Source organism: Episyrphus balteatus, chromosome 1 (genome assembly GCF_945859705.1).
Source record: "Episyrphus balteatus chromosome 1, idEpiBalt1.1, whole genome shotgun sequence".
NCBI classification, from domain to species: Eukaryota; Metazoa; Arthropoda; class Insecta; order Diptera; family Syrphidae; genus Episyrphus; species Episyrphus balteatus.
Window position 1 is genome coordinate 126,973,450 of NC_079134.1, and position 22,328 is coordinate 126,995,777.

Consider the following 22,328-nt stretch of genomic DNA (forward strand, 5'->3'; position numbering starts at 1 on the left):
CCATATTACTGCCAACTTCATAATAGAAAAAACCACCATCCACACAAGTTAAGCAGTTTTTTTTTCGATCCCTTCCTCACAATTTTGTGTTAAATCGCATCGTGAAATTCACTTTGAAAATCTTATTTGCAATAAAACTTCCTTTTCACAATCATCAGCAAATAAATATTTCACAATAAATTCAAAACACTCAGGCAATAACCCAAATTGAAAAATTCTTATCAGTTTCCATTTGCACCAGGGACAAGGTATTCGTTTCGATAAATTGAAAAAGGCAGCAAAAAAAAAAGAAAGACATCACGATGAGTGCCAACAATCATCGAAAGAAATCGGATTCCGTATCATCAAATAATGATAATCCTGACAACGCTTGTGTTGTTTGTTTCAAGAATGTCGAAATCTATTCGATTGGAGAATGTGATCATCCCGTTTGTTACGAATGCTCAACCAGGATGAGAGTCTTGTGCGGACAAAATGAGTGCCCGATTTGCAGGCAGGGATTGGCAAAGGTAAGTAAATAAAACGTCATTTATAGCCATGACCTTTTTTGTATATAATAAACCTCAAAAAGAGAAAGATTTAAGTAATTTTTCATAATAATTGTGTGATGAATATCTCTTTGATTAGCAACCTGCTGCAGGTAAGTTAAAATTCTAATTAATGCAGTGTTGACGTTGTCAGCCAATCAACTAGTAGGTCACGCATTAAGGAACGTGCCTTTTTGTATTTGCACATGCTACCTACCTACACAATGTTTTAAAAATATCTTCAATTCAAGGATTTGTCGATTCAAAAACAGTTTGTAATAGAAACATGCATGTATTCTGAAAACTGAAGAAGGGACAGAAATACCCAGAAATGTATATACATATAATATTCTTTTATCTCACTACAAAATATTTACATTAATTGGAATTTAATTAGCAAAAGTTTTAGGTGTTTCCAATTTTCAATATTTCTCACTCAGAGAAGAAAGATTTGTTATTAAACTATTAAGAGAGCAAATACGCCATATTTCCATTTGGCCTTGAGAAAAGCAATAAAGGAAAAAGAGAGCCAGTAAGAGAACAACATTTTTCTCTTATCTTTTGTTAGTATCATCTCTCGTTCTCATTGGTCGTTAGAGACAGATCCGAATTTAGAAAAAAAATTCAATTTTAACAAAAAATCTGTTGCGAAAAAACATTCGTCTTACTTCAAAATAAAAAAAAAAACTGAGATACATCTCACCTGTAACTACAGGTCGTTTCAAATCAAAAAAATCTCATTCGCTCACTGGAAGGAAACATTTATGACTGCATTTTAATAAAATAAATAAAGAAGAGTTCTTGATATCACTTGATATTGATCCGTCTATAAGATTCGCTAAGTTAACCTAAGAAACCCGGAGGTAAATCGCCCTTGTTTTAATAATAATTTTAACTATATGCCTGTAAGACCTAAGGTCTTTTAAATGCATACTGCACGGCACTAGTTAAAAAGAATAGAAAAATAGGAAAGAATTTTTTGTTGGTACAGTGAATTGAGAATAAGATTATTATTATCTCATATAATCACACGGGTGACTTCCAATCTGGGGGTAAAGAAAAAAACGCTGCCTGAGGTAGGGCTTAAACCCATAACCTCGAGGTTAGCAGTCAAACACTACATCCACTGCACCATTGCCACCCACTTGAAGATTATAAGAGCTGTATCTATATTTATACATTTTTTAGAGATTTGGTTGATGTCGGGGAAGAGCCGACATGGAGGCCAAATTTTGTTAAATACATTTTTTTTTTTGTTATTTGACTTTTTTGATAAAAACTAAAAATGCAGTTTTATTGCAATTGTTTTGAATATTACGTATGCAAAGTTTAATCAAAATCGTTAGTCGTTTTTTGAGAAAATTGCAATAACTTATTAACGATGTGCGGGAAGAGCCGACATTAGTGATTAAAAAAAGGAAACACCATATTTCCTTTATATTATGTACTTTTTGAGAAAATTATGTTCATCAAGTTTAATCGAAAAAATTGCAATAACTCAAAAATTTTGGGAGGTATGTGAGATATTAAAAATTAAAAAACAAAAAACAAATTTGGAACAAAATAATCTTCTTTACCAAATTTGAAGAAAATCCGTCCAACCTTCTTCATGTACAGATGGACGCACCGACCGACGGACTTCATGACGAAACCAATTTTTTTAATTTGCGAAATTATCTCATTTGGTTTCTAGTAAAAACAGGCTATAAGAGCCCACAGTCAAATTTGGGAGGTGGAGTATAACCAAAATGTAAGTACGAAGTCTTATAGCTTTAGACGTCCTGATAACGAATTCCAAGTCTAGCAACTAAGTCTAATTCTAAGCTCCATATGGTTTTCGGAGAGTTAAATAACGTGAGTTTTCCAATTAATGTGAGCTGAAGAGCTGATGTTCTTACATTTCCGAAACCTAAATACCTAATTCCCTGCGATTCAAATTATAGAATAAAAGTCCCGTTAGTTTTGTCTCGGAAAATTATTTAATAATATTTTGTGGGCCAGATTTGTTGACAGAAATATTCCAAGGCATGTCTTGACAGTCCCAACAAATCTCATTTAGCGTTTGCTCATTATTTGAAAAAAAAGCAAGACTTGCATTTTTATTGGTTTGACTATAGCAACAAAGAAACAAGTTATTTTAGTATCAGAACAAACTTTATGCATAATCTAGTTAGATTTAAACACAAGCACAAGTTAAAAATCTAGTATTTTAAAAACTAATTAATATACAGTGTGTTAAAAAAGTAATCGTCCAAACTAAATATCCTGATAGACCAGCTTAAGGGCTCTCAGATTTCAGTAACTTCAGTTTTAGTGAAAATTTCCAAAAACTCCTTCAAACAAGTATTTTGGTTTCCCTATCCATAATTGATTTTTGTTTTGAACATTTCTTTCACTTAGTTGGGAAAATTGAAGACAACATTTTTTATTGTGTATAACATTTTGTTACAAATTAATTAATAGTTCGAAGAATTTATAAAACTCAATTATAGTTAAAACTTGCTCTATTATTGCAGTTTTCAAAAACGGATACAAGTTTCAAAGGAAAATATATTTTAATTTGAATTTAACAAAACGGGACTTTTCAGAGTAAAATTTTAGGACAAAAAACACAAAACAATAAACCAACAACAAAATATCTCTTATTCGAGGAAATGTGTTTATTTTTAAGTTTATTTTTTCGTTGGCACTCTGGGTCGCTTCTAACACGCCTTGAAGTGTTTTCTGTAGCTCTTTTTTCCTTAGAGGATATAATATATGGAGTGCTTGTGCCGTTAGTTTCGTGAAGCTTTTATAGAGGCTCTAGTTTCTCTAAGTTCTTCGATGAGTGCATGCCTCCATTTTATTTTCATTTGATGGCTGTCATCACCAAGCGTGTTTATTTACAGCTGCGGAACCGGACTCGCACTGAAAAACGAAACGCCATGCATATGGCGTTACAATGTATTAGGTATAGGAACAAGCACTCCATGATATATGATATATTATATCCTCTAAGCTTTTTTCAACCAGAGTTATTTGCTCCCTAGGTATTTTAAAATAAATTCAGCTGTTGTTATTAAAAAAAAAAAAATGGTTCGGATTGCCGAAAAGTGAGTTGTTGTTAAAAAAAAACTGCATGGAACAATTTATTCAACGCTAATATGATTTCTTTGTTATAATTGCTCATTATTATAAACATTTTCACGAAATAAGAAACTAAATAAATAAAAGAAATGTCGAAACAAAAATCAGCTGATAAAACTAAAGCTCTGAGGTGTTCAATATATGTAAAATAAAAATTCGAAAAGAATTAATAGGATTTGACGGCTATTTCTATTTTTAATCAATTTTTGAATCCATTTTTATGTGGAATTAGCAGGTGGCATTATGCAGGTTCTCATACTAAGCTAACCATAAAGAATGAATGAGTAACAATAATTATTTGTCGTTTTATTGAAAACTTAAAATGAAACGATCAAATTAATGAATACTGACACCAAAGGTCTGTAAAGTAAAATATATTTTTAATTACTGTTATTTAATCATAATTCGTTATTAAAACTTGTAATAGTTGGTAGAATGTCAGTACGTATGAAAAGAATTGAAAGTTTCTATCTGCCAATTTTCTGTTTTTGGAGCGTTTTTCGTTCACATACTTTTTGATTTGAGATTTTAAGGCTTTTACAAATTATCTCAAAAAGACGAACTTACTCAAAGTGTAGATGCTTATTTTCTATTAAGATTTGGTTAAAGTAAAAGTTTTTTTTATATGTTAAAAATTTTTTAATGGTTATGTATCGAAAGAATTATTGTAAAATACTATTAAAGAAATTCACCGATGTATGTATAGTGAAAAAACGTTACAGTATTGAAAAAAAAGTAATTACTCAACTATTGTTGAAAATTATATATGTATGTAATGTACATACCTATGCATAAAAAAAAAGAAATTGACAATAACGTAAGATGATGAAATTAAAAATTCACTGAACGAAAAAAAGCTAATACGTAATTTCTAAAATTGTTGAGATAAAGTTTGTTTCCATTTATTTTGTTCATCATTTACCGGACTCCCTGTAATGAAAACTTATTGTAGAAAAATCAACAAACTAAACTTTTGAAAAATTTAAACAAATAAATTATGCCTGATTCACAATATTGAGAGACGAAGAGACGAGAGCGTTGCGACAGTGAAATCGATATCCAGTTTTCGATGTTTGCCCAAATAATTTCCTTCTTTTTTCACAAATTCTTATATTTCCTGTCAAAAATAAACAATTACGCAAAACAAATGGTAACATTACCAAATCTCGTTTCGTCGTCTCGCTATATTGTGAATCAAGTATCGCTTTACCCTTTACTTTTATAAACAAGCAATCATATTCAATTTGTTTAAAAAAAAACTCAAAAAAAATTTAGTATTCTTTTATTTTTCGCCATTAAAGGAGAATGGGCATTTTGGACTTTTAGCGGCCATTAATAAAAATTGGTATCAAATCAATGAACTATAACTTAGAAAACATTTTTACTATGGACATTTTGCTGTATTGCGTTAAGAACTTAAGATATTGTAGCATTAGTATTGTTAATGCATTGTTCAATGTATGAAAGCAAATTGTTATGTTTTTATTTTAAACATAAAATATGATGCTCTGTCATTTTCCCTGAGTCTGAAGACATTATTCTTGGAAACCCGACCAATAGAATTAATAATATAAGATTCTTATAAAGTTTTAAATGCAAAAATGCATTTTATCCGTTTTCGAAGTACATCACAAGGATAAAACTTCTGCACAACATAAGTAAGACTTAATAACATCAAAAAATAGTAAATTCATTCCTGGCTGCGTAACGTCCACAAACTTGCCCTATTCTCCTTTTATGGCATTTCAATTTGGTATTTTCAGAGTTACCATTGTTGTTTTCTCAAATTATGTTTTGAAGTTGATACTTTTAGCAACATCAGTGTCGGCGATGCTACTTTTTTAACACCCTTCATAAGAAAAAAGGATGCAAATTGTAGGTTTTTTTGTTATCTATATCTCTACTTCTACTTTCGACAGCTTATGATTTGCAAATCGCTAAAAAAAATTTAGGTACATTTCGGCAAAAAACGATAAACGAAAAGAAATAAATTATAGACTAAAACCTACTTTATTTTTCAAAATTGGCACTTTTTTTTGCTAAAAAATTTGACCAATTTCGTTTGGCAATTGGAAAATATGCTGACAATCGTATGTACCAGGCTTGAGTTTAGAATTTAAAAATTAAGAATCGGTTGCAAGTGCCAATGGTACAGTCAATGTAGTTCTTGACAGTCAAGCTGGAGGTTTGGGTTCGAGTCTCACTAAGCTGCTTTCCTTAACTTAACCATTGTCCATGCGATTTTATTTTTATACATCAAAATCTTACTCAAACCAGTTCACATTATCTTAAAACTTAACTTCTAAACTTAATTACTTTCAGGTAATCTTCACGTATGAAAAAAAGACATACCGTGAATTGGAAGCCAAAAATCGATCAGAATACTTCAACCAAAAGTATAAGATCTGCTTCTACACAAAACCAATTCAACAGGCATTCTATAATCTCTTAGATCATCCATGTCCAAAGTAAATTGCTACCAACTCAGCTCTATCAAAATTATATTCAATTTTTATTTATTGTTCCAAATAGGTGTGATCATCCAGTGTTTCGTAATTTTGCACCTCTTCGTGAGCACGTTCGAAAAGAGCACAATCACTTCTACTGCGATTTGTGCACTGATAATTTGAAAATATTTTCATTCGAACGTCGATGCTATTCGCAAGCCGAGTTGATGTTGCATCGGCGCAAAGGTGATCCTGATAATAAATCACATCGTGGACATCCGTTGTGTGAGTATTGTGACAAGCGTTATTTAGATCGTGACGAATTGTTTCGGCATTTGCGACGAGATCATTACTTTTGCCACTTTTGTGATGCCGATGGATGTAATGAATTTTATAAGTAAGATTTTTAAATTCTCTTCATGGGTTTTTGAGAAGATACAAATGTCTCAATTGTAGGAATTATGATTCATTGCGTAACCATTTCAAAAAGGATCATTTTCTTTGTGAAGAAGGTAGATGTGCTGAGGAAGAATTTACGGGAGCATTTCGAACAGATATCGATTATAAGGCTCACATTGCCAACGTGCATGGAAAATCCTTCAACAAACAACAAGCAAAACAAGCTCGTACTCTTCAGTTGGAGATAACATTGGGACCAAGGGGACGTTCAGGACAAACAGAACCCCATATTGCTAATCTGCGCTCACGGGGGTGAGTGTTAATTATTTTTCTTTGATGATTTTTTAAATTTTATTAATTTTGTTTGTCAATAGACACAATGAAAACGAGTTTGAACCACAACCTGAAACCTCGCATTCATCATTTTCTCAACGAGCTCCACCAATCGATGCTCGAAATGAACAAGATTTCCCATCTTTGGGTAATGGAACTCCAGCTTTAAATCTTATACCTATACCGATGGGAATGCGAGCAAAACTTGGCTCAGCTGGTCTAGCCAGAACAAAAGAAAACTTTCCTGCTTTGGGTGGTGCTGAAAGTGGTGGCGGTATGTTTTTTTTCAATCGTTTTACTAATTCTCCATAAAAAAAACCGAATTATTTTGAATAAATAGGTGCCGCTGCATCAACTAGCCGTCCCAAGCAAACTTCAATTAGCTCTGTTATAAAGAAAAATCCATCATCAACACCAACTGGAATGTTGATTCATGTTTCAAATCGTCCAAGCACAAGTTCCGGTGCCACCAGTAAAAAACCCAATCATCCAACTAAAAAAGATTTCCCCGCTTTACCGGGTTCATCAAAGGCAGCAGCTCAAGCTGCTTTCCGAGAAGATATGATTCCATCGAATACACATCTCAATTATGACAATGTGTCAGCCAAACATCGTTCTTTAATGGATGACTACGTTTCGGTGGCGAATCCAAATAATTTTCATAAACTTCAAATGGTGCAAAAGGAAGCTGAAGAAGCAAGAGCTAAAAAAGCTGCATTCGAAGCAAGCGCTCCGAAATTAGATTCGACAGCTTTTCCAGCACTTGCAATGGGCAGTAAGCCATCTGCACCAGCAGCACCAAGTTGGACCAAATCACAAAAACAACAACGTGAAGCTGAAAATCGAAGATCTAAAGTCGCACCAGCACCACTTTTGAATATGAATTCCAAACAAAAAAATTCCAAATACAATGTGCAAAATGGGAATAGTGGCAATAATACTAATAATAATAGTAACAACAACACATCCACAGAAAATAGTAACAAAAAAGAAAAGAAGAATAAAAATGCTGCTGGTACAGAAGGAAAAAAATCACCGGCAGCTCCTCCTTCCAGTGGCAATAATAAACAAAAGAAAGAGAATAACAACGAAAATAAGCCAGCTAATGCGAATACGAATGTGGTTAAACCAACACCTGTTATTGTCAATGGGAATATTAAGAATTCAAACGATGACAATAATGGACGAGAGAATTTTCATCGAACAGTGGGTCCACCGCCTGGTTTCAGTGCACCAATAAAACCTCCTCCTGGTTTCCAGAATGTCACATTAAATTCGGTAGCCAAATCGCCCAATAGTCTTACTTTTACTAGTTCATTGGGCGAGAGCTATAATATTGTACCAACACATAGCTATATTCAACCACCAGAGGCTATCACTAGAAATCAGGTAATTTTTTCTTTCAAAACATCATGATTAAAAGACATCTAACTTAAATTTAGTACAAGATCATGTCACTTTAAAGTTTTGTAGTGTGGGTTATCGCTCCATATCCCGACAGGAGTTAGGGTTGCTATGTTACTTACTTACCTACTTCTTCAGCCAATTCTATCTTTAGCCAGTTGCTTCTAGTTTCGGGCGCAAAGTTGATTGAGGTTCATATTGTCCATGTGCTTTTAATGATCTAGCCACTTCAGTCACTGCAACTTTATTCGTTTGGACCATACAGTTCGCTGTCGTTTCCAATCACCATCAATGCACACGGGACTATGTCTACCTTGATCTCATATTGGACAGGTGTTTGGGATTCTAGATTATCACCCATGACATATCATCATCTTTGACATCTTTTGGCTGCTCGTTTGTGTTTGTCATCATCATTTAGCAGCTGGTTGAAATAGTTCCTCCAGAATATTTATCATTCAGCCTTATTTTGAGACTCGAACGAATAGCTAATTCGATAGAATGGATCTATTCATTCGAATGAAATTAGTATATTTGGACATTCGAACGAATAATGTTCATTTTCGAATGTTTCATAAAATGAACCTTAATGAATTTCATTTTCGAAATCAGCTGTTTTTGACATTTATATTAGGGTTAGTGTGACAAAACTAATTTTTTCAAAGAATTTTATTTTTGTTAAAAGGTGGGTTGGAAAATGAATACTTTATTAGAAAAAAAGATAATAATATAAATAATATTGTGTTAAAGTGCTTGTAAATTTAATTATTTGAAGACAAAAATAACTTAAATAATTTAAAAAAAATTTAAATTTGGAAAGCGGATGGACAAGTTTATTGACATGAAAAAGTAACAAAATAAATTCAAAAGTTTTGAATAGATGAGTACTAGTTTTTTTTAACATTCATGTCAAAAGTGATCAAAAAAAAAGAATGCAACTTCAAAGTTTCGCTTTACTTATTACACACCTGGTCACACTTTTCAGTTCTGAACAAAAAAAAAAAAAAAACAATTAAAATCAATTGCCGGTATTTTTCTTTTGTTAGAATTTTAAGTTTAAATTTTCAATAAATGGCAATTGTTTTTTTTTATGGGAAGTGAAGAGTGCGGCGAAGAGCAGATATGAAGGAGAAGGATAATGGATTCATCAAATCAATTCGAGCTGGAAAGTTCAAAGTAAAAACTGATTCCTTCCAAGCGCCTAACCCATATATATATCTTTTTTCTTTGAAGATAAAAGTGTCTTTAAGTACGTGTTGGACGAGCTAACCACTGAAGTTCAAAGACGCACATCATACAAAAAGTAACATCTGTTTTGGAAGCAATCCTTAAATTAATACGCCAACAAATAAAAGTGAATTTATTTTCGTTATTAAGCACGTTCAAAGACCTATCGGATAGGCTATCTGGGATACCCGTATCTGGAATATCTCTTTGAACGAAAAGCTATCCAGATAGCTTGCCAAAGCAGCTACAAAAAAATATGTAAATATTAAAGAGAGAAAATTTTTTCTTTTGAGCAAATTCCTTGTTTTTTATTGTTGCATAGTTCTTGTAAAATCGATTTAACTTTAATTCTTGCAAATTTATTTTATTTTCAAGCTGAATAATCGCGAAAATAGTAATCAAAATAAAAAACAGCCAAATATTTATCAGCTGATCACTCGAATACCTGAGGTATACCAGAAATTCTCGGATACCTTCAGATTATTTTTTGACAGAAAATGGTTCGTTTCTTTGCTAATTTTTAACATTGTTTACAACAACAAAAAGCTATCCGATAGCTTTATGTTAACTGTTTGAACGTGCCCATTTTTCAACAAAAATATCTGAACTTACATGTGTTTTCGTTTTTATTCGACACAAAAATTTTAACGTCAAATAAATGACATTTGATTCGAATGATTAGAAAGTCAAAATTTGCTTGATTTTCAAAAGATTAATGAACTTTCGAATCATTCGAAACTGAAAATGCTAATCTTTCGAAATCGAACAACTTTCGCACGAAAGTGAATGTCAAAATAAGGCTGATTGCTTTCGTTTTCAATATCGTAATACCCTATCTATCTTTGCAGGCTCCAGAATGACTATTGAATTCGTTGTTGATCTTTTCACTTTTCTTTAAAAATTTAAAGACCTCTTCTACAACTCCTAATTCTTATAACAAATACATTTAAAAAATATTTTTGATTAACATTATCTAACATAACTTTATCAATGCAGAAACTAGTTGGTCATTTCAAAGACGCCCTCAAAACGCCCGAGGCTTTGGAAGAATTTCGACAAATATCTCAAAAATTCCGCGAAGGAATATACAAAGCTCAATCCTACTATGAGCACTGCCAAGCTGCGCTAAGAGATAAGTTTGATATAATATTCCCTGAACTCTTATCACTCTTGCCAGATATCAATAAACAACAGGTAAATAATTTCTAATTAAAAAAATACTTATTAATATTTTTATAAATTAAATATGATATGTTGCAGGAACTCTATTTAGTCCATTCACAACGCTTAAAGTCCTTACCCGGTGATCAAAAGAAATCAATTGCTAAATTAGAAGTTTGTTCAACATGCAAACAAGTCTTGCTGGCATCCGATGCCGATAATCACTTTAAATTGCATGCCATGCGTGAAAGTTTTCCAACTCTTGGAAATTCTGATAAAGTCAATAATGCTCTAACTGCAGGTCGGAAGTAATTAAAAAAAAAAAAAAGAACAAAAGAAAAATATTTTATCTTTGGGATTTTGATGTCCCAAAATTTTAAAATAAACGAATCAATTTGTTTGGTGCTTTCAAAATTTTTAACAAAAAAAAATATTTACTAAATTTTATATGAATTTTTTTCCTTAATTTTTACAATTCGTTAATTAATTCCAATTAAAATTCTGGTAAGCATGAAGTTTTTTTGGATTTTTAAAAACAAATATAATATTTTCTCTGTAAAGTTATTTTTTTATAATATATAAATGCCTATATAATAACTTCTTCAGCCCTCTTGTTATGTGTTGATGTCCAGAAACAAAAATGATTAGCAAATAAACAAAAGTATTCACGCAATTGAGTGTTTCCACTTCGTAAATTTATGAATATTTATAAAGTAAATTAATTAAAACATCAAAGTACATATATGTTGTGTAAAGAGTCAGACTGTTAAGAAAAAAAAAAAAAAAAACATTAAATAATTTTATATTTCAAACAAGAGAATACCTTATATATTATATATTTAAATGTATATTCAATAAATGAAATAAAACTCTTTGTACAAACTAGAAAATTTTTTATACTTATCCGTCGGAGCGGAAATTTGTCCGATTTCATACGAATCGGAAAGTTTTCACCTGTCAGAAGGACACCTCGAAGCATGATTCGACGGATACCTCGATAGAGCCGAATGTCTGTAAGAGCTAAGCTATGTGGATATCAACAACATAAGTCCAAAATCGTCGTTTTGAGATAAATGCATTTTAAAGTTAGAAAAATTCCTCAACATCCAGTTTTATTTAATACAAATATATTGGGATGCAATTTTTTTTTTATAAAAATACTTACACAAATAAGGTAAAAAAATTTATATGTTTTTAGTGAGATATGTTGTTATGACCAAACTGTTTTTCGTTCAAGAATAAGATTATTTCGAGTTGTGTCCATAGTGCCAATATTTGAATTAGTTTTTTTTTTAACGGAATTACCGCGATTTACTACAAAAATGAATCCAATTCCATAATAATCACTACTTAAATCCAATCTTATCCAATTTTTTAAATCCAATCTCGTTAAATCCAAACAAATTTAAACTGCTCTCTGGAGGTTTGTTTAACTTTATAAATCCAGATGTAAAATTAGTTTTCAAAGTGTTCAGTTGTTTTTTCACGTATTTTGTGAAGGAAAAATAAAGATAAATGCAAATATACAAAATTTATTGAATAAAGATATAATTTTTTTTTAGTGAATAATATGACCAAAAAATTAAATCCTTGGATTTATGAAATTCAGATTTAATGGATTGGATTTAAAATTAACTTAAATCCAAACTAAATCCAGAGTGAATAATATGGCCGTAAAAGTTTAAACATTTTTGCTTGGTCAAAACAGCACAAGTTGAAGTAGGTAATGCCATTATGATCAAACATAATTTTAGAAAAAGGGGTTAAGTGTGGTTAGGGCCATTGAATATCTTCGGAACTAGTTTGCTTAGAGTTATGTTGTTAAGACCAAACGAAAATATATTTTTTTTAAAAATAGTTCTGCATACTTAACTCATTTTCAAAAAAAAAAAAATGGACTTATGCTGTTAATACCAAACTCCATAGAACTTTTAACTTTTCTTTATACCTCTATAAATTTCTTTTTAATATTTACTTTAAAATTTTAGTTGAAAGGTGTCTGGTTACCAAGTGGGATGATCTTTTCTTCAGCGAATAGATGAGTACGCAGCTGAGCTGGAGCGAAACGAAAAATTTTGAAGCTTCAAAAGTCAACAGCAAACATGTTAACGAACGAGATCTTTAACGAATTTGTTTTTGTTGTTTTAAAACTTATTTTTTGATGTTCTACAAGTTCTAGGTATCCCATTATTTTTCCCAACGTTTTCTAAGTGTTTCTTACTTTTTTTTTATTTGTATTATTTTGACTTTGACTAAATACTCGACTTAATACTCGATGGTATTTTTTCATTAACATGTCCGGTGTTGACTTTGGAGACTGGAAAATTTTTCGTTTCGCTTCAGCATTAGCTGCGTACTAGGCTTAAATCGACGACGACAGACCGATGATAAACGCTACCGAGAGGGTTTTTTTTTCTCACCAATTGTAAAAAAAATCGTTGCTCAAGGCATTTTATATGTTCAAAAAACGCAGTAATCATCGTTTTGTCATCGTTGTTTTGAAAATTAATTATTTTGATTAATTCTTTTTACAAATTTTTAATATTTCAATTTGCTATATAAAGCTACCAAACAGGTCGTTTGAGAGCCTAGAGATTGACGCTTTGTGAGACACGGCTAAAAAAATCTGGGTTAACATTTGAGAGTTTTAAAATGTCAAAAATTGACAAATGCCAAGTGTTTGTATACAAAAAAAAAAAAAAACACCAACATTTTACAACTTTTCATATTTTAACAAAATTTTAATTAAATAAAAGTATTTATTTAATTTTATTATTTATCGATGGCTGCAAGTGAAATATGTCGCTTGTGTTTCGAACATGAAACCGAATGTCTCGATATATTTCTCGATCCAGAAGGACCCTTTAAAATAATTCATATACTCGACTTTTATTCCATTATAGAGGTTCTTCAATTACTTTAATATTCTCAATTATAAGATCTATTTTTAAAAACAGACTATTTTTCTCAGGTCACTCAAGACGATGAAATATCTAATAAAATATGTTCCAAATGCTGGAATCAGATTCACGATTTCCATGAGTTTTGCTTGCGAATACAAAAAATCCAAGAGAGTACAAACTCAATTATTTATGTGGACACAAAAAGTGATGTTTATGAAGTAGTTTTACCAAATGCATGCGAAGATAATGTTGGTGATGATGATGATAATGGTGGTGATAATATTCAAAATAAGACAGATAAAGTAGATGAAGTTATTCCATACAAAAACGATGGTAAGAAACTAGAATGAAACAAAAACGGTTCCAGAAACATTTTAAATAACAAATGTTTCCCGGAAATTCTTTTCTAATGTCTTTTCTTGAGTATGATTACGTGGGTCGTTCTTTTCTCTTTCAGGAGATTGGTAGTGTCTTAGCTTTTTTCATAACATTGTTCTGAGTGCTCCACAGTTTCCAAGCACATGGTTCAGAATGTTTCTTCATGTTCCTTACTAAATATAGGGTAGAGTTGCCTATTTTCGGCCGTCTCCAGTTTCCGGCCCCCTTTCGGAAAATCGTTATAACTAGGGATTTCATAGGGTTTATTCCAAAATTTTGCTTTTATGCTGTTCTTTTATTTCTTGGCACAGCATACGAGCGAAAATTTGGAATAAACCCCTTCGAAATGCCTAGTTATCACGATTTCTGAAAGGTGGCCGGAAACTGGAGTTTGACGAACCTAGCTGCGGAGACTATAGGTTCTATGGTTATGCATTAATTAAATCAACATATTAGTAGAAGCTAACAATTCAGCGATAAGCTCAATATTTGTACATAATAGGGTCTTTTGATACCTCAGAATAGTTTTTATTTTTAAATAACTTTTGTATGATCGGGGTTGTTAAAGAGCAGTTTTCTAAGATGTGTATTAAATCCAGTGTTGTATTGCAGGAGTCAGAAATTGGAGGGTTGCTTTTTGTGAGAAGGTGTTGATGAGAGGCAACAGTATGTCCCAGTCTAAGACGAACGAAGTTAGAAATCTTAGATTTAGGTATAGCTGTGGGGTAGATAGGTTTTATTCTTTCAGGGTTCACTTTTTTTATAATGGTGATGGTAGAGGCTCCAATCATGTTTCATTTTTGTTGTTGTGATTTGATGAATATTTTTTATTAGATCTTGTTTAGTATAGACATCGAATTACTGTACGGGAGCATTATTGGCAAAGTTTGCTGCAATGTCTGCTCTTTCGTTGCCAAGTATTCCGACGTGACCAGGAGTCCACATGGTGATTTTATGAGTTGATATCGAATTTCACATATAAGCTCAGTGTTGTTGTTCAGATTTTGAATAGCCTTTAGTACCGATATACTATCGGAACATATTACATGTTTGCCCCGCTGGTTCATAACAATTCGTATGGCTTGGAGAATTGCAAAGGCTTCTGCAGTTAATATTGATGCGATATCAAAAAGGTTACCAATTGAAGCAATAGTTCCGTTTTCTAAACGAAGTATTTTGGGAAGTTTTTGATCCATCTGTGAATATGAACTTCCACCCTTCCGATTTTAAGTCTGATGAGATACTGGAAAACAGTTGGCGATATATTGTGTAGTTGGTATTTTGTTTGCAATATGTTGCTAGGGTCAGTATAATGACTCAGGGTTGATAAACCATGGAGGGAAACGTGGAGTAGTACTATGAACTCGTTTAAGTGGGAGATTGAATTGTAATGCTTTTTCGAGTACGGTAGCTATTGCGGATGGAATTCGCTTAATAAGTTTGTGGTCTATTGTTCTTTTGATGTCATTGTCTATAATTGAGTTTCTGGAGAACATAAGCTTGGCATATAACTTTAATGTGATTGTTTCTTTTCGCTCCTCGATACTTGGTAGTCCTGCTTCAACTAATATATTCTTGATCGGTGTAGTTGAAAAAACGCTTTTAGCTGCTTGGTGGTACACAGGTTTGATAATATTAAGTATTCATTTCGGGCATTGACCGTATATGTATAGGCCGTAGTCGATTTTACTGAAAACTAACATTTTTGTAATATTTGAAAGGGTGTTAATATGCACATTACTTTGTTTACATGCTAAGTATTTAATAACATTAGTTCTCGCAGCTAGGGAAGCAATGTTTATCAAAAAAAAGGTTGCGGAGATATTTCCCCAACTTATAGTCTATGAGGGATTATTCCTAGGTTTTTTCTAAAGAATGTATCTACGGGGAAATTACACTGCGACTTATAAGGTCTATTGTGCCTCCTATTTTGTTGCAAGTTTCCCTTGACAGCAAAATCTCCAAGTTTATACCTTTGAGGTATTTGATTATTTGGAGTATTCACGTGGTTTAACTCCCCGAAAACCATATAAAGCCTGGATTGAAAGCTGTCCGGACTCTTTAATTCATTATAAGAACGCATGAGGCTATAAAACTGCATACTCACATTTTGGTTATACCTCCACTTCGTAGGTAGCACTGTCGGTCAGGCCAAGGTTATTGAGGTGTTTTCTACGTTTGCAGTGGTATGTGAGATAGCATGATATTGGTTGTAATTCACAAGTAACAATTTCTACTGTTTAGCTTGGGAGTTTTATTCCAATTTTTTGTATTGTCTTGTATTTTGTTATTTACCTTGTAGTTTAGTTCATTCATTTAGATTCCTCACACATTCCCATACGAGTTTGGATTTGATGGTATAGAAGTTTATTGCTTTAAGTGCGGCTTAGCTATCTGATATTATGGCAATGTCTAGGTTTTTGTATATTCTTTCCGCTTGAAATATGCTAGGAATCTGTCCCATTATATAAAGTTTGGTTCTAGGCCCAAATATTCCTAGCACAGTTCCATTTGCCGTTCTCGATGCATCCTTGTCCCACTTCATGGAGTTTGCATCATGAGTATAGTTCGTGTATTCCATTACCCACTCTGCCTTGCTACTATACTTAATTTAAATGTTTTTCTCGAAATTGTATTTCTTGATCTCCCAATCTCTGAAACCTACACTTTTGCCCGCACCAGTTCCCCCTTTGGCGAATCTCATACTCCTTTAGCAGTACTTCCTAAATGTAGGACAGGTTCTCATTGAACCCATAATGCATATGCACAGGCTAATCTTTGAACTTTGTTTAATGCCTTTTTATTCGTAACCAGTTCCGTTCTATTATCATTTCACCATCATGGTTATGTATATCAAAATAAGGAGATTTGATGTATACCTTCATACACGGCATATCATCAAGTCTTTGATGATCTTCCGACTATTTTTTACTCCAGAAGAGTTTAGTGTCTAGTGTTATGCCCAGTGATATTTTAGCCCTCTCTTCAGTTTTATAACCTTACCAGCTAACTGATCAACCATTTAATGAGACAAAAGCAAGAAGATATAGTATAGTTTTTGATTAGAGCTCCCAAGTAATCCTGTCGCTTGTTTTTAAATTTCTTCTAATGTTTGATTTTATTCAGTACAACAAATTTGTTTTCTTAATATTATATTACGGCCATATGTATTTTTAAGAAAAATAATCTCAACAGAATTGAACGAAATTTCAAGCTATTTTGTTTTATACAAATAGTAGAGTAACTAAAGCAAATTATTAGAGAACCCGGCCGAACAGCTCTGATTTTGACGATTTTTTTTTTCAAACGGAGGTAATTAAAAATACTTTAAAGTCTATAGATTAAAAATTGCCGGAGTTGCCGTATTGTTTTTTAAAATTAAAATTATTTTTTTTTAACTAAACCATTTTTTTTGCTTAAATTTCATAAAACAAATGATAGCAAAAGATTCTCTAGTTAATTTAAGGAAAATATATAAAAGGCAGTAAGGGACAATCTTCCATCGTTTAAGCGATAAATGCAATTTTCTAACATTCTGACCTCAAACACAAAAAAAATATTTTGAAAACAACGGCAACACCTACAATATTTTAAAACACATTTTTAAAAAGCCAGAAGCTCATTCATATCTCTTAAATTTAAATCCACTAAATTTAATCAAGACTTTTTGAAAAAATGGTCCTCAAACTCAGAATTAAAAAAAAATGTTATTAGAAAAATTTAAAATGACTTTTTTCCAAACTTTTTCTAATAAAATATGAATTTATTTAAAAAAAATTTTTGGCCATAAATATTATCAGTTGAATTTCGAAGCAAAAAAGGTAAAATATATCACAATTTAAAAAAAAAAAATGAAAAATTACTTCAATTTCAATGGTTTTTTTTTTATTAAAACTGAATGTTTGCATTGAAATAATTAATTTTCTCAAAGACTGTGGTAAATAGGAACTTTAAATTTTTGCTATTTAACTTTCAACAGTAAGGGTTATTAAATGAAAAAAAATAATTTTATGTTTAGATGTTGAACTTTAAAAAAAAAATAAGTTACATTTTTTTTAAAAACTTTTATTAAAAAAAGTTCTTCGAAAATGAAATACTTTTTAATTTTTTTCATAAACCGTAATACTTATTGACATTTCCTTTTATAATTTGAAATCATAATAAATGCGGCCAAAAGAATTTGAAAATAAATGCATTTTATATTACGACCAAGTTTAAAAAACGACATGTTAAAATTTTTTCAATAATTTTTTTTTTTTTTCAAAATCTGAGTTCAATTACCATTCTTTCAAAAGCCGTTCATTCAATTAACTTAATTTTAATTTTACATATATGACTAAGCTTGTAGCTTTTAAAAAATGTTTATTTGAATATTGTAGGTGTTGCCGTTGTGTTCAAATATTTTTTTTTGTGTTTGAAGTCAATTAATAAGAAAATTGCATCTATCGCTTGAACTATGGAAGATTGTCCCTCACTCCCATATATTTTTTTCCTTGAATTTCCTAGACAATCTTTTGGCATCAATTAATTTATGAAATTTAAGAAAAAATTTTGAAAAAAATTTGTTTTTGTTCACAAAAATCTTCAATTAAATTTAAAAAATCAAAACGGCAACACCGGCAATTTTTAATCTATAGACTTTAAAGTATTTTTAATTACCGACGTTTGAAAAAAAAGATCATCAAAATCTAAGCTGTTCGGCCGGGTTCCCTAATATTGCCAATTTTCCACTAAAAGTTAGATTCAAGATTTATTTCGATTTGAAAAAAGCAATAAATACTTAACTGTCTGTAGGCACACCTCTTTTTTGCAACGTAGTAGGCACACGGGTGCGAATTTGGCTTCTACTTTTTCATGTCGCTGCAACTTTTTTATGTTTCATATTTTATAGAGAATATGTATTTATATATGCCATTTATGAAGAATTTTTCGAGGAATTCGAATATTATATTCACAGTTCCAAAAAAATATATTTTCACCATTATAAAGAGACTTTTTTCCACCCACTTTTTTTTAAATTGTTATTTTTTTTTATTTTTGTCGCTCCAAAATTTGCACCTGTGTGCCGACAGAGAGTTAAAATAGGCATACAAAACAAACAAAATTGTCTAAAATAGACAAAAAAGGCACTGATGAGTAAAAAAATGCAAAAAAGGCTCTAACGGTTAAAAAGGGCAAAATTAAAAACATATATACAGTAAAACCCGGATAAGTACCTCACCTTAAATGCCCCATTTAGATAGGCACTAAAGCGGGTAAGGTACTTAAAAGAACCCGCTTAAGTGCTCATAGGCACTTATCTCTATAATTATTTAATAATAAAAAAAAACATGTTTGATTACTAAAAACATAATCTTCACAAAACAAAATTACTTTGAAAGTTTAAAATAGCTAACTAGTTAATTTCTACCTTTAGTAGAATTTTTGAATTTTAAAGCGGTTTAGAAAACGAAGTTTTTCTTGCAGTTCAAACTTGTTTCAAATGTGTACTTAAAAGAATTTTTTGCAAGTAAATTCAATTCTAAGTATTTGAAAAGCCAGGCAATTAAGCGGGGAAGGCAGTTAAGCGAAAGGTACTTAAAAGAATAATTTTATATGAAAAAATCCTTAAAATTTTGGTTCTTAAAAAACAAAGGCACTTATGCGGGTTAGGCACTTAAGCGAGAGGCACTTATCCGGGTTTTACTGTATTTGGAATCAGGGGGACATAAATCGTGTTTGTATAAAGTCTATTCTTTCTTACGATAAAGCAAAAAAAAAAAGGCAAAGTTAGGAAAATCCGTTCCCTGATTATGAGTCTTTATGGAAATTGTTTTCATGGATCATGCAATATTTTAAAATCACAAAGTTTTCTCTTATGAACTTGGTCATCGAATCTTTATTTTTTTTTGTAAATATACATATATCTTTACGTTTGCAAATACCAGTTCCCTAATTGGTGAACATAACTTTGCCTTGTGGTCCATACCAATCTATGTCTCAGATAGTTGTGATTTTACCTAGTTACAAGACTCATTCTTTAGCACATCAGCTTCAACTGTTTTTTTTTTGTTTGTTTTCACTTTAAGACTTGCTTTCACTTTGTTAGAGCGGTTATCATCCAGCTTGTTTCTATAAACGGTTGATTATTTATTTATCCCTCAGATTTATCTGAAGTAGAACGAGTCGAAAACAGCGATGACGTTGAAGAAATAACGGTATACATAAATGAAGACGAAAGTGTTTCTTTGGACAAAAAAGAAACATCACCAGTTTGTAATAAATCTTCAGTGAAACGTAATATAAAAAAAGTTCGGAAAAAACCCACAGATCATGAAGACACACATGAAAATCTAATAAACTCCTTTTTCGAACTTTCTTGCGAACTGTGTAAGGAAAATTTCGACTGCTGCACGCAACTATTTGGCCACTATGAAAGCCAACACAAGATTCGCGGTTACATAACATGCTGCGAAGTTAAGTATTTTAAAATAATAAAGATAGCAGAACATGTCCTTAGACACAAGAATCCAGATATGTTTAAGTAAGTTGGATAAAAGATAATCAAATAAACTACGTTTTAAAACATTTTTTTCTATTGCTTTAGGTGTTCCAAATGTTCTTTAGATACAGTTTTCTCTGATAAAAAACAATTAGAAGCTCATATGTTAACTCACTTGGAGCCCCATTCCACCATTTTTCAATGTGAAGATTGCGAGAAGGCGTTTGTTAAAAAATACCGTTATAATCAACATAGATTATCTCATCTTAGTGCCGATGAAAAAAAGTTTGTCTGTCAGGATTGTGGAAAACCGTAAGTTGATGGATTAGAAGGAATCTTAAAAAAACCTTGCATTTAATATTTACAGATATGCAACCGAATCTCTTCTGCGAGTCCATGTTCGAGTAGTTCATTTGAAATCCTATGCACACGTATGTGAAATTTGTTCGAAAGTCTTCAAGAGTCGAGTATTCTTTGAGAAACATCAACTTGAACATATGGGACAGTCATTGCCGAAGATACAGTGTCAAATATGTAAAACTTGGATGAAGAACGAACACACAATGCGTGCACATCGTCGATTGCATGAAGACGAGGGAACTGTTCATGAATGTGATATATGTGGTAAGACTGGACCTTCTCGAAATTCAATTCTCAAACATAAGAGATACGTGCATTTGAGTGAAAGAACGTTTAAGTGTACCTCTTGTCCGAAAGCTTTTAAGAGAGCGGTTTCACTTAAAGTAAGTAGAAAGAGTTTGAATGTCATGTAAGAATGATCATTTACAATTTAAAACAATTGCAGGAACACATGACACTGCATACTGGTGAAGTCCTCTATAAATGTACGTTTTGTACAAAAACATTTAATTCTGGTGCCAATATGTTTGCTCATAAGAAAAAGATGCATTTTAATGAATGGAAAATGGAGAAAGATAAGAATAATAAGAAGAAAATGTGATAAGAAAGACTGTTTTTTGTAAATTGCACCTCACAGAACTCGAATTTTCAGTTGCAATATAGGTCATTTTACTCGGCCTTGTCACGAATTTCATTCGTTTCTTAAATTTTTTACGATTTCTAAAAAAAAACATCACAAAATCAATTTTTTTGAAACATTCCAAACAAATTTTAATTACGAACGGATTTTGTGATTGTTCGGGATTCGTAGAAAATGATTGAAATGAAATTTATATATGCCTGACTATTTCAAAAATTATGCATTTATACAAAAAAATTCGAATTGTGGAAATCGATAGTAAATTGCTCCGAAAAAAAATTTTGGTCATAAAATGTAATTTTGAATTTCCCTCAAAAACTCATGCCAAAATGCAACCTTAACAGAAATTCATAGTCATAACTTTTTCTTTGTAGATTTATATTTTATGCAGGCTATTTTGCATTAATTTCTCTGACCCCGGCTTATATCTTTTCCTGGATTTTAGGAGGACTCGGCGCATATTGAAGATAACGACCCAGATCGGAAGAAGGTCGAAGGATCTGCCAATTATAAAGGATCTCCCAAACCAATTCGAAAAACAAACATTTTAAAATAAAACAACAACAAATGTTCAGACAAATGTCAAACAGAGGAGTGTGTGTATGAAAGTGCGTGTGCTTGTATGTGTGAATCTTGATAAAAATAGAGATTCAGATTTTTGAATTTCGAATCCATTTTTTTGAATCTCAAGTTACAAATAGATCATGAAATATGAGATTTTTCCACTTTTTCCCCTCTTCACCCCCTCTTTTAGCTGTCAGATTAACAAATCTGACTCTCACCGCCCATGTTCCACAATTCGATCGAAAGTGAATTGAAATCACTTCATTTTCACGTGAAATGATAGAAAAACTTGCAGATTCTTTGTAAAATGCACCAATTTCACGAATATGTAGAAACAAAGTGAATTGAATTCGTATGAAAAAAGTTCCAAAACCGGAA

At 31.6% G+C, this 22,328-nt stretch overlaps 2 protein-coding genes across 2 annotated transcripts; both read left to right on the forward strand.

Moving 5' to 3' along the window:
* LOC129921527 (E3 ubiquitin-protein ligase ZNF598) lies at nt 1–10,976 on the forward strand. Its single transcript, XM_056003390.1, has 8 exons — nt 1–509; nt 5,976–6,121; nt 6,186–6,497; nt 6,557–6,811; nt 6,874–7,106; nt 7,173–8,221; nt 10,460–10,657; nt 10,724–10,976. The coding sequence occupies exons 1-8, from the start codon at nt 303–305 to the stop codon at nt 10,934–10,936; spliced, it is 2,613 nt and encodes an 870-aa protein (XP_055859365.1). The 5' UTR covers nt 1–302; the 3' UTR covers nt 10,937–10,976.
* Nucleotides 10,977–13,306: 2,330 nt separating this feature from the next.
* On the forward strand, nt 13,307–21,996 carry LOC129906332 (transcription factor grauzone-like). The gene is made up of 6 exons (XM_055982059.1): nt 13,307–13,529; nt 13,596–13,860; nt 20,050–20,428; nt 20,492–20,698; nt 20,754–21,129; nt 21,192–21,996. Exons 1-6 carry the CDS (start codon nt 13,407–13,409, stop codon nt 21,345–21,347), a joined length of 1,506 nt encoding a protein of 501 aa, XP_055838034.1. The 5' UTR covers nt 13,307–13,406; the 3' UTR covers nt 21,348–21,996.
* The last annotated feature ends 332 nt before the right edge of the window (nt 21,997–22,328 follow it).

Bases quoted from the DNA above. Each gene is read 5' to 3' on its own strand.
- LOC129921527 (XM_056003390.1), top strand. From the start codon at position 303: ATGAGTGCCAACAATCATCGAAAGAAATCGGATTCCGTATCATCAAAT. The intron at 6,498-6,556 runs GTAAGATTTTTA...TCTCAATTGTAG, and splicing joins GGATGTAATGAATTTTATAA to GAATTATGATTCATTGCGTA. The intron at 10,658-10,723 runs GTAAATAATTTC...GATATGTTGCAG, and splicing joins CAGATATCAATAAACAACAG to GAACTCTATTTAGTCCATTC.
- LOC129906332 (XM_055982059.1), top strand. From the start codon at position 13,407: ATGGCTGCAAGTGAAATATGTCGCTTGTGTTTCGAACATGAAACCGAA. The intron at 13,861-20,049 runs GTAAGAAACTAG...TTTATCCCTCAG, and splicing joins TATTCCATACAAAAACGATG to ATTTATCTGAAGTAGAACGA. The intron at 21,130-21,191 runs GTAAGTAGAAAG...AAACAATTGCAG, and splicing joins AGAGAGCGGTTTCACTTAAA to GAACACATGACACTGCATAC.